The 15,206-nt window shown below is 42.1% G+C and overlaps 1 protein-coding gene across 5 annotated transcripts in view; it reads right to left on the minus strand.

Moving 5' to 3' along the window:
• Positions 1-859: 859 nt before the first annotated feature.
• CNTN3 (contactin 3) overlaps positions 860-15,206 on the minus strand; it is a 397,708-nt gene continuing 383,361 nt past the window's right edge. For all 5 annotated transcript variants that reach the window (XM_053297700.1, XM_053297698.1, XM_053297696.1 and 2 more), the window contains 3 exons: positions 12,679-12,791; positions 8,806-8,974; positions 860-4,206 (listed from right to left, as the gene is read on the minus strand). In XM_053297700.1, coding sequence (XP_053153675.1) covers positions 4,103-4,206; positions 8,806-8,974; positions 12,679-12,791 — 386 coding nt within the window. In that variant the 3' untranslated portion in view covers positions 860-4,102. The remainder of the gene's footprint in view (positions 4,207-8,805; positions 8,975-12,678; positions 12,792-15,206) is intronic.

A 15,206-nucleotide genomic window follows, 5' to 3' on the forward strand; every position in this document is an offset into this window, starting at 1 on the left:
CACGTTTTCTTGCCTTTGGAACCTTTTGAAAGGAAAAACTCTTTGGTTTCAAACCCTCCATGTGAAGGCATGGGTGACTGGTGGCACTATAGTGGCATAACTACAATTGCTAGATTGTGCGAACTGGCCAAAAATAAACTCCATTTCTTTATTTTCAAAAGTCTTACCTCTGAGTCTGTTTGCATCTCTGGGGTACCGTGGTCTTGCCTGTGAGGCTATTCTCACACACTGTGGAACCCGGGCTAAGGGAGCCCAGCCCGGTTCCCAACGCACGTGTGAGCTGCTGGGAGCCATGTGGCTCCCAGTGGCAGGCCCTCTTAATCACCCCCACCACGGGGTTAGCAGAGCAAACGCTCCACTACCTCCATTTACCCGGCTGTGTGTCACCATGGTGTGGCTCCACGCTGCCACAACTCATGAGGAGACCCCCGACAGGGAGGCTACAATAAGCCTCCCAGTGTTGGGCGGGGGGCTCCCCAGAATGCCCCATGCACTCGCACAGGTCATTCTGGGACTTCTGATCCCCGCCGCCCCTACCATTCCATAACAGAGCCAGTAATTGTTTGGGTGGCCGATCCAGCTGCCCAGGGCAAGCTGACTGCTTGTGTGTGGGGAGAGTGGGTCAAGCCTGCTCTCCCTACAAACCCCCTGCAAGGTCTCCACACTGCTTGAGTGGGGAGCCTTTACGGCTGCTATCCATTTGTTAACTGCACTAGCAAGTTTGGTTTTGAGTAAATAACCCCAGTTTGATCTAAAAGCATAGAAAGACATAGGTGTAGTGTCTACAAAGATCTGCCTAAACATGGTAACACCCCCCGCAAAATGATAGAGACAGTAGCATATCAATGGAACACTAGAATTTTTCAATGTTATAAATATTTTATTAGAATAAAAAAACTACATACAGATAACCATAGGATATACACACACAGCTAGAAGTTGAAGGAAAAACTGAGAAACGTTTCAATATGAAACAAAGTACTCCATACACATCTCATTGAGATAACAGAATTAAAGTTTAAATTCAACAGGATGGTCATGAAAATGGTAGTACAGGAACATGATGTAGAACTTTCTTGTAACAGGAATGGAAGATTCACTTCTCATTGCATGAGTATGAAATACACGAAGGAGGAAAGTTTGTTCCCACCCATTTATAACTGTTTGGAAGCATCAGTACTTTGCCATGTTGAAGAGCAAGTAGCCATTTATATTATTATATTATATACATTATGTACAAATCTTCCCAAGACACCTAGAAAATGAGTGAATTTTCATTTTAGATTTGGATGCATAACAAAATCTAGAGCAATATTTGAATTGCACAGGACTTATTCTAGAGCTGAAACCTGTTTTGTCTCTGTGAGTCAGAAAGCACGAGAGTATACAATTAGAATTCTGGGATTAAACATGTCTGTGTAAACACTGAAAGTGCAGAAAACCAAATGTACCAAAGATATATTTTTACACAACCACTGCTATGAAAATATTGATTTAAAACAATCCAGTTAATGTCATGGAGAAAAGTATTCATATATCTGAAAATAACAGTGGACCTGTTATAATAAAAGATTTAAAGAGTGGGTTGGAAAAACTGCAGCAGGATCAATAATCAAAGGAGTCCAATGAATGAGACACAAAATATAGAAATGATATATAGAAGGGCAACAAATTTAGGGCTGCATATTCAGACACATCACATGTAATTTAGGGAGATAATATATCCCTGCTATAAGGCTCTGGTGCATTGCACCTAAAACTGTGATGTTCTATTCTGGGCACTTCATTTGCTTTTTTTTTTTTTTTTTAAAGATAAGTATGATATATAGAAAATAGTCTCAAATATAAAGAGCTGGAACAGCAATAGAAAGTAACAAAGAAAGCATGAGGCATAGCTAAAACTGAGCTGAGTTAGGATATTTTACAGCCTTTTCGCATACTAAGAAAAGTGTAAATTCATGGGCCTAAAAGCATTTTTGTCACTTCAGCAGCAGCAACAGGAAAAAAAATCAAGAGGGGCAAAGACAGGGAAAATGCTTTTATGGGTGAGCGAGCTGTGTCCGACATATTTGAGTTCTGAAAGAGAATTGGGAGGAATTGAGGGGGGGACTATTTGTTGGGGGGGCACCTGTCCCCCTCTAGAGTCTCCTTTGCATCATGTTAGGATGTTGTGATGCTTTTGTTGAACAGTAAAGAGACCAGCTCAGGACTATGAGCTAGTGCACATGTTCAGAATTGCTGCGTGGATGCTACCAAGAACAGCTCTCCTGTGGTAAATGATTTGAGACACTTGCTGAGTATAAAGTTTGGAAGCCACATAATACCAGGATTTCCAGGGCAATAGGCACCCTGACACTGGGAGATCTGCTTGCTGTATGTCTAAGGATGAAAAGCTGAAACTTCTGACAAGAGCCATAGAGTACGGAGAGAAGAAGGAGAATGACACCTACAGAAATGCAGATGGCTAAGGAGGCAATTCTCACGATGGAGAGGAAACTGGGCCCACCCCATCATGAGAACCACCGGGCTTGCGGGCAAGCCTGGTGGTTCAACGGTGGTTAGCCTGCCTATGAACCCCTCCCCTAAAATGAGGTTAGTGGAGCAAGTGCTCTGCTAATCGCATTTTATGGATTGTGTGCCACCATAGTGTGCCTCTGCACTGTGGTGACAAACGAGTAGACCCCCAACCACAAATGTGATGGTAGTGTGGGTGGCTTATCCAACCATCCAGGATCCAGCCGTCCAATGTTTGATCATGTGTGGGGAGAGCGGGTCAAGCCCGCTTTCCCTGCATAAGCCCTGCAGGCTCTACACATCGAGCATGGGTAGAGCCTCAAGGTGTCATTCAATGCTCCAATGTGAAAACAAATAGTGGGCTTCTTAATATTTAAAAGTACAATGCTGAGGAGACATATTTTGTTTCAAGTAGGAGACTGTACCAGTCCAGCATCTGGAGGAATTCCTTCCCTCCTAAAAGAAAACTTGGAGGCTATTCTCATGATTGGCTAAAATCGGACTAGGGGAGCCTAGCCCAATTTTAGCAGAACTTGAGAACTACCAGGCTCACAGGCCCGGTTGCCTCAAAGCGGGTAACCCGCTTGCGAAGCCCTCCCCTTATCCCAGGTTAGCGGAGTGAGAGCTCCGCTAACCGGGGTTTCCGGATCGTGTGTTGCTGCAGCGTGGCTGCGCAGCACGGCAACTCAAGAGGAGACCCCCCGACTGGGAAGCTAAAAAGCAGCCTCCCAGTTCGAGAGTCTCTCCAGGATGCTCTGTGCGCTTGCGCATAGCAAGCTGGAACTTCCGGGGGCCACGCAGCCCCCGAACTCCCAAGCCGCTGCCGGCTCCGTGATGGAGCCGGCAGTCATGTGGGCGGCCGATGCGGATGCCCAGGGCTTCCCCTCCGGTTGTCTGCAGGGAGAAGGGGCTAAGTCCGCTCTCCCTGCAAACCTGCTGTAGGCGAGTCTCATCGATTGTGAGACTTGCCTCTTGGGTTAATAAATATAAAGAAGAAAAAGACTTAAGGAAATGAGCACAAGCAAATGGACAATCATGCAGATGGGGCAAATGGGGAGAAAAGATAAATTGTGCAGTGAAGTAGGTCCCCCTCAACTTCAACTGATGTCTAATTGAGTCATTAAACAAAAAAGCCAGTCTGCAAGTTTATCTGAATCCAGTTCAGGATTGTGAGGCTTTTTGAAAAGATAAAAAGATTCTCATGAAAAATGATTTTGTTACCTTTGTGTATATTAGAATGATCCTGTAGCAAACTGCACAGAATAAATTCCACATTGCTTGGGAAATGGAACTCTCAAAGTTTGTGCAATGCTTGTCCTATTATTTTTGTCATCTCTGAAGCATGTAATGTGTAAACTCCTTTGGTTCATTACATTTTAAGGCATTTTATATTCCTTTAGAAGGAATAATTCAATATGTGTATGATTTTTTTGATTTGTTACTGAAATAGCGAAAGTCATAGAAAGTGTTTAAAATTGGAGTGGCAGGAAAACCATGCAGAACCAACAGTTTTGTTGTTGTTTTTTTTAAAAAAAAACCCTTTACAAGCAAATAATTCAGCTGGCCTTGGCATTTCTCTGAAAATGTATCACCACAATACTGCTTTGAAGATCAAGAATGGTGTTATAGGCATAAAGCTGGATATACAGTAGATATCTAAAATTGCTGCCCCAGAACCTCTTGCATCCATACCTGCAACAAGTAAGGAAAATAGAAGATTAGCTAAGAAACAATTCTTCATCTTTAAAAATATCCCACATCCCCACTCACTTTCTCTGGGCTCTTATTAGGGTTTTCCCCTCAGTCATGCCTTGTTTCATACAAAATGTTTTCCTGCACATCTTCGCTCATACAGACCCCCTTTACATGCTGCTTAGTGATGTACCTGCTGAATCCTCTACAATTACTCACACTCATGCTCTACAGTTACGCACACAGGAGTGGGAGTAAATGCAGAGGATCCAGAAGCCACATCAGCAACAGTGCAGAAAGTGAAACTACTGCAGATTCATAAACATGCTACTGGGATCAGCCATGCTGCCTGAACACATTTACAGATTGGTGTGAGAACAACTGTGAGGAAATAGCAGCCATGCTGGCAAAGAAAAACATAAAGAGGGTCTCAGACTGTGTGCAGTTATTTGTCTCACTGGAGCCAGTGAGAGAGCCCAATTTGCAAAGACACGGTTCCCATTTGTTACCTCTAAAGACAGTTGGTGATATCCAGACTAGCAGTGGACTGGTGCAACAGTGCTGACACCTAGACTAATGCTGCACCATCACAAAAGAGGGGAGGAGTGATTTTTTTTTGTATTTAGTTTTTAGAGTTTTTTAGTGGGTTTTTAGTGGGTTGATGGGAGGGGGGCGTATGGGTATATGTTTAGATTATTCTTGTTAGGTCCTGTAGTAGTGGTTGTAGATTCTTTTCAATCTCGTTGTTCTGCACAGGACAATGACAATAAAGATTTATCTATCTATCTATCTATCTATTCTTGAGAGCTGCAAAACCCTCACGGACATATTTTTTGAGGGGTGGCCCAGTGGGCTTCAGAGGGAAGGGGAGACCCCCCGCCCCACACAATGGAGCAGCATTAGTCTGGAGGTTGGCACTGTTGCACCAGTGCAATGCAGTCAGACATCACTCAGAATTGATGGCAGACATTGTAACGCAGTGTGCATGCAGTAAAGGAAGCGCATGTGCTGCAGCTGTGTGCCAGACTAAAACAGCACAGGTGCTTACATGCTGGGGGCAATCTTTGCTGTTGCTCCTAAAGGCACAATTAGAACCAATGGCTTGAAATTTTATGGAAGTAGATTTAGGCTAGAGATTAGGAGGCATTTTCTAACTGTAAGGGCTGTTTGACAGTGGGACAACCTGCCTTGCACAATGGTGGTTTCTTCACTAGAGGTTTTCAAAGAGAGCCTGTTTGAAATTGAAGTGTGCTGTCAGGTATGCTGCCAGCTGCCAGCTGTGCTGTAGCAGTTTTCTGCTCCAAGCAGGGGGTTGAACTAGAACACTTCTAAGGTCCTTTCCAACTCTAACCTTCTATGATTCTATAGAACTGAATTACTGACATATCTCTGAAAACAACAGGCACAAATTAGTTTTGAATTGTCTTTCGGCTATATCTCCAATTCTGAGAAAGCAAGCAACCAAAAAAATTAAAATCTGATTCCTACACATACCGCTGTCTAATTTACATGGTAATTTATTAGTTCAATTGAATGAAATTTGTCATGCGTAGGGACATGAAGAATGGCAATTATTCCTCTTGTTATGACATCAGTATAGCTAGCCCACACAGGGTTTTCTTCCACTTTCTGAAATAATCAATATGGACTCAAGTTCCAAAACAGAAATGTCCAATAACTTCTGGTAAAAGTTAGATGTATACATTGAGGAGACCAAAGTAAAATAACTGAGTGTTTCTAAATGTCTGGCACATATGTAGTCTCTCACGTATGCCAGTTTATCTCTATTTCTGAAGCAATTAAAGTTCAGGAATACACTGGATTTTTCTTTGTCCTTTGCTAAGCAGAGCTTAGTGGTTTGCCTGAATTTTGCAACACTTAGGGGCCATTCACACGACTGGACAGGCAAGGGAATGCAGCCTGAGGAGACACATGATTCGGGAGCCTCAGTGAATAGTGTGCTGGTGCCGTGAAGCAAGGCTAAAAGCTGGGCCACAAAGTTGGGCTAGGCAGTGCTGCCCTGCCAGAACCGTGCCCAATCCCAGCAGTTATCATGCACAGCCAAACGCAGGCTGGCTTCCCTAACCTGGGTGAGGCTGTATGTGAAAACTGTCTCAGAAGTTCATTAAACCTAGCTCAAATGAAGTGCAAAGCCAATGAGAATCACTTGTATCTGGCTGCTAGGGTACAGCACAGTTTATAAAACATATTTAAGGACCAAAGTCTCCTGTACATTTTCCATGAGGCTCGCACTGGTCAAGGCCTTCAATCATCAACTTCAATTTACTACTCATGATCATCTGGCCTTCCTAGCACAAATCATACATCTCTTAGAAGAGGCAGACTTTGCTTGCATTAGGCGATTATTCTCCTTTTGTCCATGTAGCCATGTAAAAGTAAACAACTTCCACTTATAATTGTGAGTTGCCAGTTGAAGGTACTTCAAGACATGAGAGAAGCTGTGAAGCCCTAGATGACTAAGAACTTTAGACAAAAGCAGACTGATGGTGGCAGTGGCAACTTCCTGGTTGCTACTGCATCTGCAAAGTTAAGTCAAGAGATGCTGTTATTGGCCTGGTGCGTATCAGCTTTCCAAAACTGACTTTTGATTTGCCCAGATTTGCCAATACTGGGTTCAGATACAGAATCTGAGGCTATTCACATGTATGTGCAAAACGGGGCAGGAAGCCCAGCCTGGTTTTGCACGTGTACCACTGGGATCGTGCCCAATCCCGGTGGCACTGAAGCAGAAAACCTGTCTATGGAGCCTCCCTCTAAAACAAGGTTAAGGGAGCAAGTGCTCCCTTGACCTCGTTTTTTTAAACTGCAGACTGCAGCACTCTCAGGGAGGGGCGGTGCATTATTGGAGCTCGGGGGGGTGGGGCAACTTGGGGCAATGTGTCCTGGCACCCCGACTCTTGGAGCTACTGGCAGCAGTTGATGCTCATTTGGGTGGGCAATCTGCCTGCCCAAGGAAAGGAAACTGCACATCTGTGGGGAGGTAAGCTCCTCAGGCTTTCCTCCCCTCTAACCCTATTGCCCTTTCTCACTGGTTGTGAGAAGGGCTCTCTGAATGTTAGCAGCTTAAGCCTCATCTTGTTCATCTTAATCAGTTTAGAGCTGTTCAGTGTATGAAATTGAGAAGGTACTGATTGGTCCCAGGCCCACTCTAGCTTGTGAAACCTAGCTGGGAATTGTTGGCTAAGGTCATTACATCACTTAGGAAGGATATGCCTCTTGTGGTCTAGAAACTTGCAGCCAGTTCCTGCCCTCATTTCAACTTTGGGTGATCCGCATTCAGGGTCTCTGTATTTTGTTAGCTTCCTGGATTTCTGCCAGTCAAGTTTTCAAAAGCAGTACAGGTGGACCTCATCCGCGGGAGTTCTGTTTCGGTACAGTACCGCAGATAACGAAACCATGGATAATGAGTTATTGAGTCTATGGGAATGCGGGGGTTAGGTTCCCAGATTAAAAACAACAAAACCCTAACCCCCACCCCCAACTGGGACAAATAAAGGGTGCTACTATGTTCTGCAGGTTTCCTAGCATCCAGAAATGCCCCCCCAATAGCATGGATTTAATTTGTTTTTAAAGCACTCCATTAGCTCTGTTATTTTGATCATGTGTCATCTGGGGCTACTTAGGGGTGGGGGGAAAGGGAGGGGGGACGGGGGACCCAAGGAAGGCACTGTGCACTTGCTCGGTGCTTTCTTGGAGCTCCAGGGGCCAGGGTGCAGAGCAATGGCGCTCCCCTTCCTCCTTCCCCTGGAGCTCCCCAGCTAGCCACGGCCAGGTGCAGCCATGCCTGACTGAAGCTGTCACTCGTCTGGGTGTCCGATCCGGCTGCCCAGCAATGGGCAACTGCTCATGTGCGGGGAAAGCAGGCTAAGCCCACTCTCCCCGCCAGACCCCTTGAGGCTCTACACCTTGATCATGTGTAGAGCCTCTGGGTGTCAGTCAGAATACCCGTGAATACATGAAACTGCAGATATAGAATCCGTGTATAACGAGATTCTCCTGTAAGAAATATTGTCAAGTCAGATTAAGATTTTTATTCTTACTGTGGAGTCAGGTTCTTGGTTTAGGATGTTGATCTAGCAACTTGGAAACCTGTAATACTGTATGTACTTGTCTACCACCAACCTGTTTTGTGAACATGCCTTTTCTTCTTTCTGTTAAATTAGAATCATGTCTTAAATCAACTCTCACCCTGCTTTTTGTGCACTACAAGCAGAAATGTATATACTCCATACTGTATACAAGAGCATAGGAAGCTGCCATATACTGAGTCATTGGTCTATCTAGCTCAGTATTGTCTTCACAGACTGGCAGCGGCTTCTTCAAGGTTGCAGGCAGGAATCTCTCTCAGCCCTATCTTGGAGATACCAAGGAGGGAACTTGGAACCTTCTGCTCTTCCCAGAGCGGCTCCATCCCTTGAGAGGAATATCTTACAGTGCTCATACATTTAGTCCCCCATTCATATGCAACCAGGGTGGACCCTTCTTAGCTAAGGGGACAAGTCATGCTTGCTACCACAAGACCAGCTCTCCTCTCCTGACCAGCTCTCCTCTCCTCTCATCAGTGTTCAGTAAACATACTTGCTAGTTTAGGGATTTTAATCTGTTCACTGCTCATGCCATCTCCACCATCAGTCACTGCTTTCACTTCTACAATGTAGTCATCATTTAAAGGGAGCAGAAGTTCTGCAGATGTTCTATTTGTGATCAGGGCACTGAGCTGGTTTTGACTGCTAGTCCTGTATAAAACCTGCAATATAAAAAGAACAAACTGATTTCAGTGCTATTATTTTATACATTATGACCTATTTAACTTCATTTCTAGGGGAAAGAGCAAAATACAGATTCTTTTTTTAAAATTGAAGGGGGCAGCACATAGCAGAATTCTATCCAGTATCCCCACAGAAGCACTGAGAATAGATAACATTAATCAAGCATGTTTATCCCAGCTTTAATCTAGATTGGCTGAATATATAATGACAGCAAATGTATAATATATTCTGTTGAGTTCTTCAGTAATGGGGTCCTCTATAAATTATTGTTCAATTTGGAGCTTGTCATTATCTGGCTCAACCACTTAACACAATAGATAGGTGCAGGACACATGGATGTTAAAGCAAATAAAACACTCGAGAAATTATGGGCTATGCTGAGAGAAAGTCCACATGTAGGAAGTAATTATTCTGTCATGCAGCTTAACTGCATATTTCTTGCTACATTTTAAATATTTATGCAATCTATAACAACATGCTGTGTTCTACTGCAATAAACCTCACCAGGATACAATTGAACTAGAAGTGATTCTGGCAATCGTCCAAGGGATTTGTATCATAGTTTGGTCATGAACTCTGGACTGTGGCAGTTCAGATTTCAGTTTGAGCCACTTGATGAAGGAAACAGTACAGATAAAGTGGACACAGAAAACCAAGATAGAACATACCCTTACCACGGAATCCATTCTGCATTCTCTAAAAGTGTATTATTAGCATTACTGATGCTTAGAAGACGGCAACTCATATATTGACACTTTCCAAATGCCTTACTCATGGAAAATGAATGAAATATGCATGCAATAATTTATCATGAAGGTGGTAATAAAAAATAAATAATATGGAAAAACATAAACATGAGCTGGTGATAGAGATGACACATGAGCTGGTGGTAATCTGACATGAGTAAAGACTAACAAGGGATACTGAGATCTCTCTATCAGATATGCATAGATCAAATAGATCCTCACCATAATATTCAGACCGTTTAATAAAGAATATAACAGGCACCACTAATGTGAAAGAATAAATAGTAACAGAATATACTTTGTATAAATATACTAAATTCCCAAATCCAAAGTACACAGAGTTGGAAATACATACAGCATAAAATGGTATCATGGATCAGTTCACTTGTTGGAAATCCACACAGGAGAATAAACTTAATGTATTCCGATGGAAGAATGAATCAATCTTTTTTATAGAAATCAATTCAATCCATTTTGTAAAAGTCCACTATGGTGACTCAGTGACTTCCAGTTTGATTTTAATCTACCAAATATTAGTTATAGGCAAACTCAGTTACAACCATTTTACCATGTAAATATGGTATACACATTTAATTTTACATCATGATAACATGTTATTTAAAATAAGGTGCTTATATAGTGGGTTTTTTGAGGATCCCTTCATATTACGTATAATTGCATTTATTTATTTATTTATTTATTCATTCATTCATTCAATCATTCGATTTCTATACCGCCCTTCCAAAAATGGCTCAGGGCGGTTTATACGGAGAAATAACAAACAAATAAGCTGGAACCCTGTCCCCAAAGGGCTCACAATCTAAAAAGAAACATAAAATAGACACCAGCAACAGTCACTGGAGATACTGTGCTGGTGGTGGATAGGGCCAGTTACTCTCTCCCTGCTAAAAATATTTACATGGTATATGGTAGGGATGTGCAAAAAAACGGATTTTGTGTTTCGTTTCGAGCTTGAAACAAAACACAAAATGCTTGAAACGTTTGGTCAAAACAGCAGTCAAGATGGCTGTTTCCATGAAATAAACCCCCAACATTCCAAGTGTTTTGAGTGCCATTTTGAGGGGCTATTTTTCCTGGGAGAGTTGGTCTACCAATAGGGGTTGGTGGATAGACTAGTCCTCCACTCTGGACTTAGTGCTTTAGCCCACATTGGAGGACTGTCAGCTTCCCAGGGGCTGTGGGTGTGCCTGTGGCAATATATTCCCAGTATATTCTGTGGGAATATATTCCCAGAGGCATCTGGTAGATCACTGTGTGAAACAGGATGCTGGACTAGATAGGCCTTGGGCCTGATCCAGCATGGCTTTTCTTATGACTGATCTTCTTGCCGCATGAGGTGGGTAGACCAGGTCTCTGCCCCAGACTTAGCGTGTTGGCTTGCCTTAGAGGACTGGTCTACCCACCTCACGTGGCAGTAGGCCATTGTGCGACTTCTGGAATGGAGGATGTGTTCTACCTGCTAACCTCAATTGGTAGACCAGCTCTCCCCAGAAAAATAGCCCTCAAAATGGTGCTTGAAACACTTGAAATGTTTCTATTTGAAACGGGGTCATTTTGTTTGGAGACTGAAACAGGCCCTTAATTTTAAGAGTGTTTTGTTTTGAGCTCAGAACATTTGAAACGGCCCATTTTGAACTCAAAACATTTCAAGCTCAAAACGTTTTCCAAATCTCTAGATTATGGTTATAGCTGAGTTTGGTAAAATGCTTTACATTATTTAGATGGTATCTGAGGTTTTTATATCTTTTTGGAAGCTTGGAGCATTTTTGACCAGATAATACAAGTGCTTCTAAGTATATGGTACTTTCGATTATATTTCTCCACTTGATAAAGATTAAAATCGAAATGGAGATCATTGGGTAAGGCTTATGTTGTTTTCAATTGTTTCTGCATGGGTACCTTCCCTCTTCCTTTCTTACATAACTGATAGATTTATGCATATTTCTGATAAACAAAGGGAAATATACTCGTATGTGGAATATGTCACATACGTTCTATAAAAGAAGAGAAAACTTCTAAGCTGCACTCAGGGGCAGTTTAAGGCATTGCAGTGCCTGTGGCAGAGCGCCAAATGCTGCCTTGCCCCACATCTTTGGTGGGGTCCATCCCCTTTCAAAACCCACCCCTGAAAGCTTTGGAAGTAGCATGGGGGGCAGGGAGGAGGGAAGGCTACCAGCAGCTTCCTCTTCTCTCCTTGTAGTGGTTTGTGGAAGGACTTTTTGCAAATGCAGTTTCAGAAGAATGCATGTTGTGCAAGGGATTTCCCATTTGCGTGCATGCGCGTGCACACACAAACACATATATGGAGTGTGCAAGAGCTTGTGAAATACATTGCACTAGGACAAGAACAAGTCTGGAAAAGAGGTTAATTTATTTGTGTAATGGCCATGAGCTACATCTTTATGCTAGTGCAACAGCATTTATTTTAATGCAAGATTAGACTGGATGCTACCTAATAAGAGTTTCTCTCAAAATGTGTTGGAATAAAGAAGAATATATTTCCAGTGCACTCAGAAGTTGTCTTTCCAGTTGTTTCTGCATGGGTGCCTCCCCTCTTCCTTTCCTACATATATGATAGATTTAGGCATATTGCTGAAAAATTGCCAGATAGCAGAACTGTGCTAATGACCTTCCATCAATTCATATACAAAGTTTTATAAAACAATTAAGATAGCTATGATAACACTGGTTGACATGTAGTGGTACTAAGTCTACTGGAAAGCTTTAAATCTATGCCACATTAGTTCAGATTTTATCTGTCGTGTTTTTTTGTTTAGCCCTAAATGTTATAATACAGATGTACTATAAAAGACTAGGTAGGGTAGGGTAGTTGGAAAGAAATAGTCCCAATACATATGCAAATGGCTATTTCTAGTACACATTTCAGATTCTATTGCTGCCTTGCTTGGACTCACCTTATAGCCAATTACTTGTGACTCATTTTCCATTGCATGCACCTGCTCCCAATTCAGCACTAATCTGGAATCTGTAATGTTCCACACAATGTTTCCTGGAGGCTGGCTGGGTGCTTGAAATACATAATGAAAACATGATTTTAATTTACATGGCATTAGAGATTTATTATGTGGGAGCAAATAATTGTCCAGATACTTGACTGTCATCACATGTTCAATGTAAGAGTACTCACACAGAGCATTATCATTTATACACTGTATTCGTTTTTCAAAACACAGAGAGGTAAAGAGCTATTATTTTAAATTTACTTATGGCCTTCCATTAGATGTGGTTTAAAAAGAATATCCACAGAGCACTTGCAGGTGATGTTGTTGTTATTGTTATTGGTGTGTGTGTGTAGATAATTAGACAAAAGTATTTTCACAGTGATATATATATATCACACACACACACACACACACACACACATACACACACACGTGTGTGTTTGTGTGTGTATTCACTTTAATCCTCTCTTTTTCCCCATAAGTGGTTGGCTGCATAACTTACAGCATAAAAGACCATTTTACAATCCATTCATACCATGACAGAACAGCATTATGCTGTGGTCTAGTTATTGATTTGAACTGCTTAATTCAGCAAGACATGGTCAAAATCTAGTTAATATTATTTTTATTATGTTTCAGATAATTACATTGTAGGACTATGCAGATGTGGTGTGTGTGTATTTGTGTATGTATATATGCCACTATGTAGGCAGGTAAGTAGGTTAGTGGGAAAATGTAAGTATCCCTGCCAATTGCTGGTTTTGAACATTTGACCCGAGTCTAGCACTACACCAAATAGTCTCCCCATTTTAATGATGAATTGAACTTTAAAAATTCTCTCATTTTGAGAATATTCAGCTTTTGGAATCCTCTTTATAGATATTGTATCCCATATCAGCTTCTGCCTTGGCAACTTCTTTCTGATTAAGGCTTTTTTCTTTCCTATATTACTTGTGTGGGTGACCCCTGCCAGTCAGGGAACGTATAGTAAACATATCACAATGCTGCACAGCCAATCAGATTTGGCTATATGCTGATACTCCTTAGAACCAAGTCCCTTCAAAGTGAGGGTAATAACCGACATCCTGTGCCTACATGCCAGGGTTTTCCATCGAACCCCCCTTCTCTCTGCTGTTGCCTATGTTTTCTGAAACGATGTCCTTGAGAATCAACTAGCATGGGTGGTTGCAGTGGGAATACTGCCTTCCCGCTCATGCGGCAGAAAACCTTAGTGTGTTGGTGCAGTGTTAGTCTGGATATCGGCCAATGTTTCCTTTCAAATCAGTTACAGAAAAATCAGCAGGTATGGACACTGAAACACTGCTAAACGTGTTCACCAAAAACAGTGGGTACCTTTGTCTCAGCCCTATCTAGGTCTTCAGGGACAATGCTTCTATAACAAATCACTATTCCCTAAAACTGCAGGATAATTGCATTAGGGTCTGCTCGAGTGATAAATGGGTAAGCCTTGGTTTTCCAGGTGCTGATTTCAAGGCATGTTAATGATCTATGCTGTGGTTTGTTATGCAAAATGCTCTCCAGAATAAATGTGCATAGGTTGCTCCTGTTACTCAGACAGAAATTCAGAATCAGTGATCCACAAAAATTCATGCTAACAAAACTCATTTCTAAGAAACAGGTAAGATCAAAACATAAAGCCCACAAAAGAAGAAGCACAATCCAGTAGATAAAAAACTGTCATTCCTTTTTGAAGCATTTGCCTAAATACTACAAGTACAACCAAGCTAAAGTTAAGAATGCTTAAATCTTTTTTATTTCTATGGGAGAGATTTAATCATGTGCTCAACTCTCCCAACAAATTGGGCTTTTAACAGTGCTGAACTGTTGAGCCTTAGGTACTCTAGAACAATACAGTCAAGACCTAGCTAGCTAATACTAAGACACCTTTTCTTCTCTCTTCTTTCTTTTTATAAAGCAAGTAGAAACTGCACATTTAGGAAGAAAGAGAAGGAGGAGCAGGAGAGAGGGAGGGAGGAGGAGGAAGGCAAAGACCACCTTCACAGAGCCTATGGAATCTCCCTAGCAAAGAAGATGCCTCAGAGCTTATCCAGCTCTGCCTATCACCCCATGGTGCTATCTTCTCATGGGGAGGAATGAGAAAAGACATTCCCCTGGAATGGAGCGACTGTGGAACAGCTAAAATCCTACCTACGGTTCTATTAGTAGAAGATCCCAGCCATGTGCACAGGAAAGGAACCAACCAGGAAGGGAGCCACAACTAATTCTCTGAACCACTAGGCCACACCAGCAATTAACGGCACATTTAGCACTGGCCCTTTTGTCATGTCAACTGAGACTTTGCACAGGGCTGTTTTTCTAACGTAAGTGACAGGCTACAGTCATGATGAGAGTCCTCCAGGGTTTTTAACTGTTTAAATGTTTTAACTGCTAATTGATTTTATGCTGTTTTTATAGTTTTGATTTTAATTGCTAATTGATTTTAATTGTTTTCATTTTGA

The sequence above is a fragment of the Hemicordylus capensis genome, chromosome 2 (assembly GCF_027244095.1).
Source record: "Hemicordylus capensis ecotype Gifberg chromosome 2, rHemCap1.1.pri, whole genome shotgun sequence".
NCBI lineage: Eukaryota > Metazoa > Chordata > Lepidosauria > Squamata > Cordylidae > Hemicordylus > Hemicordylus capensis.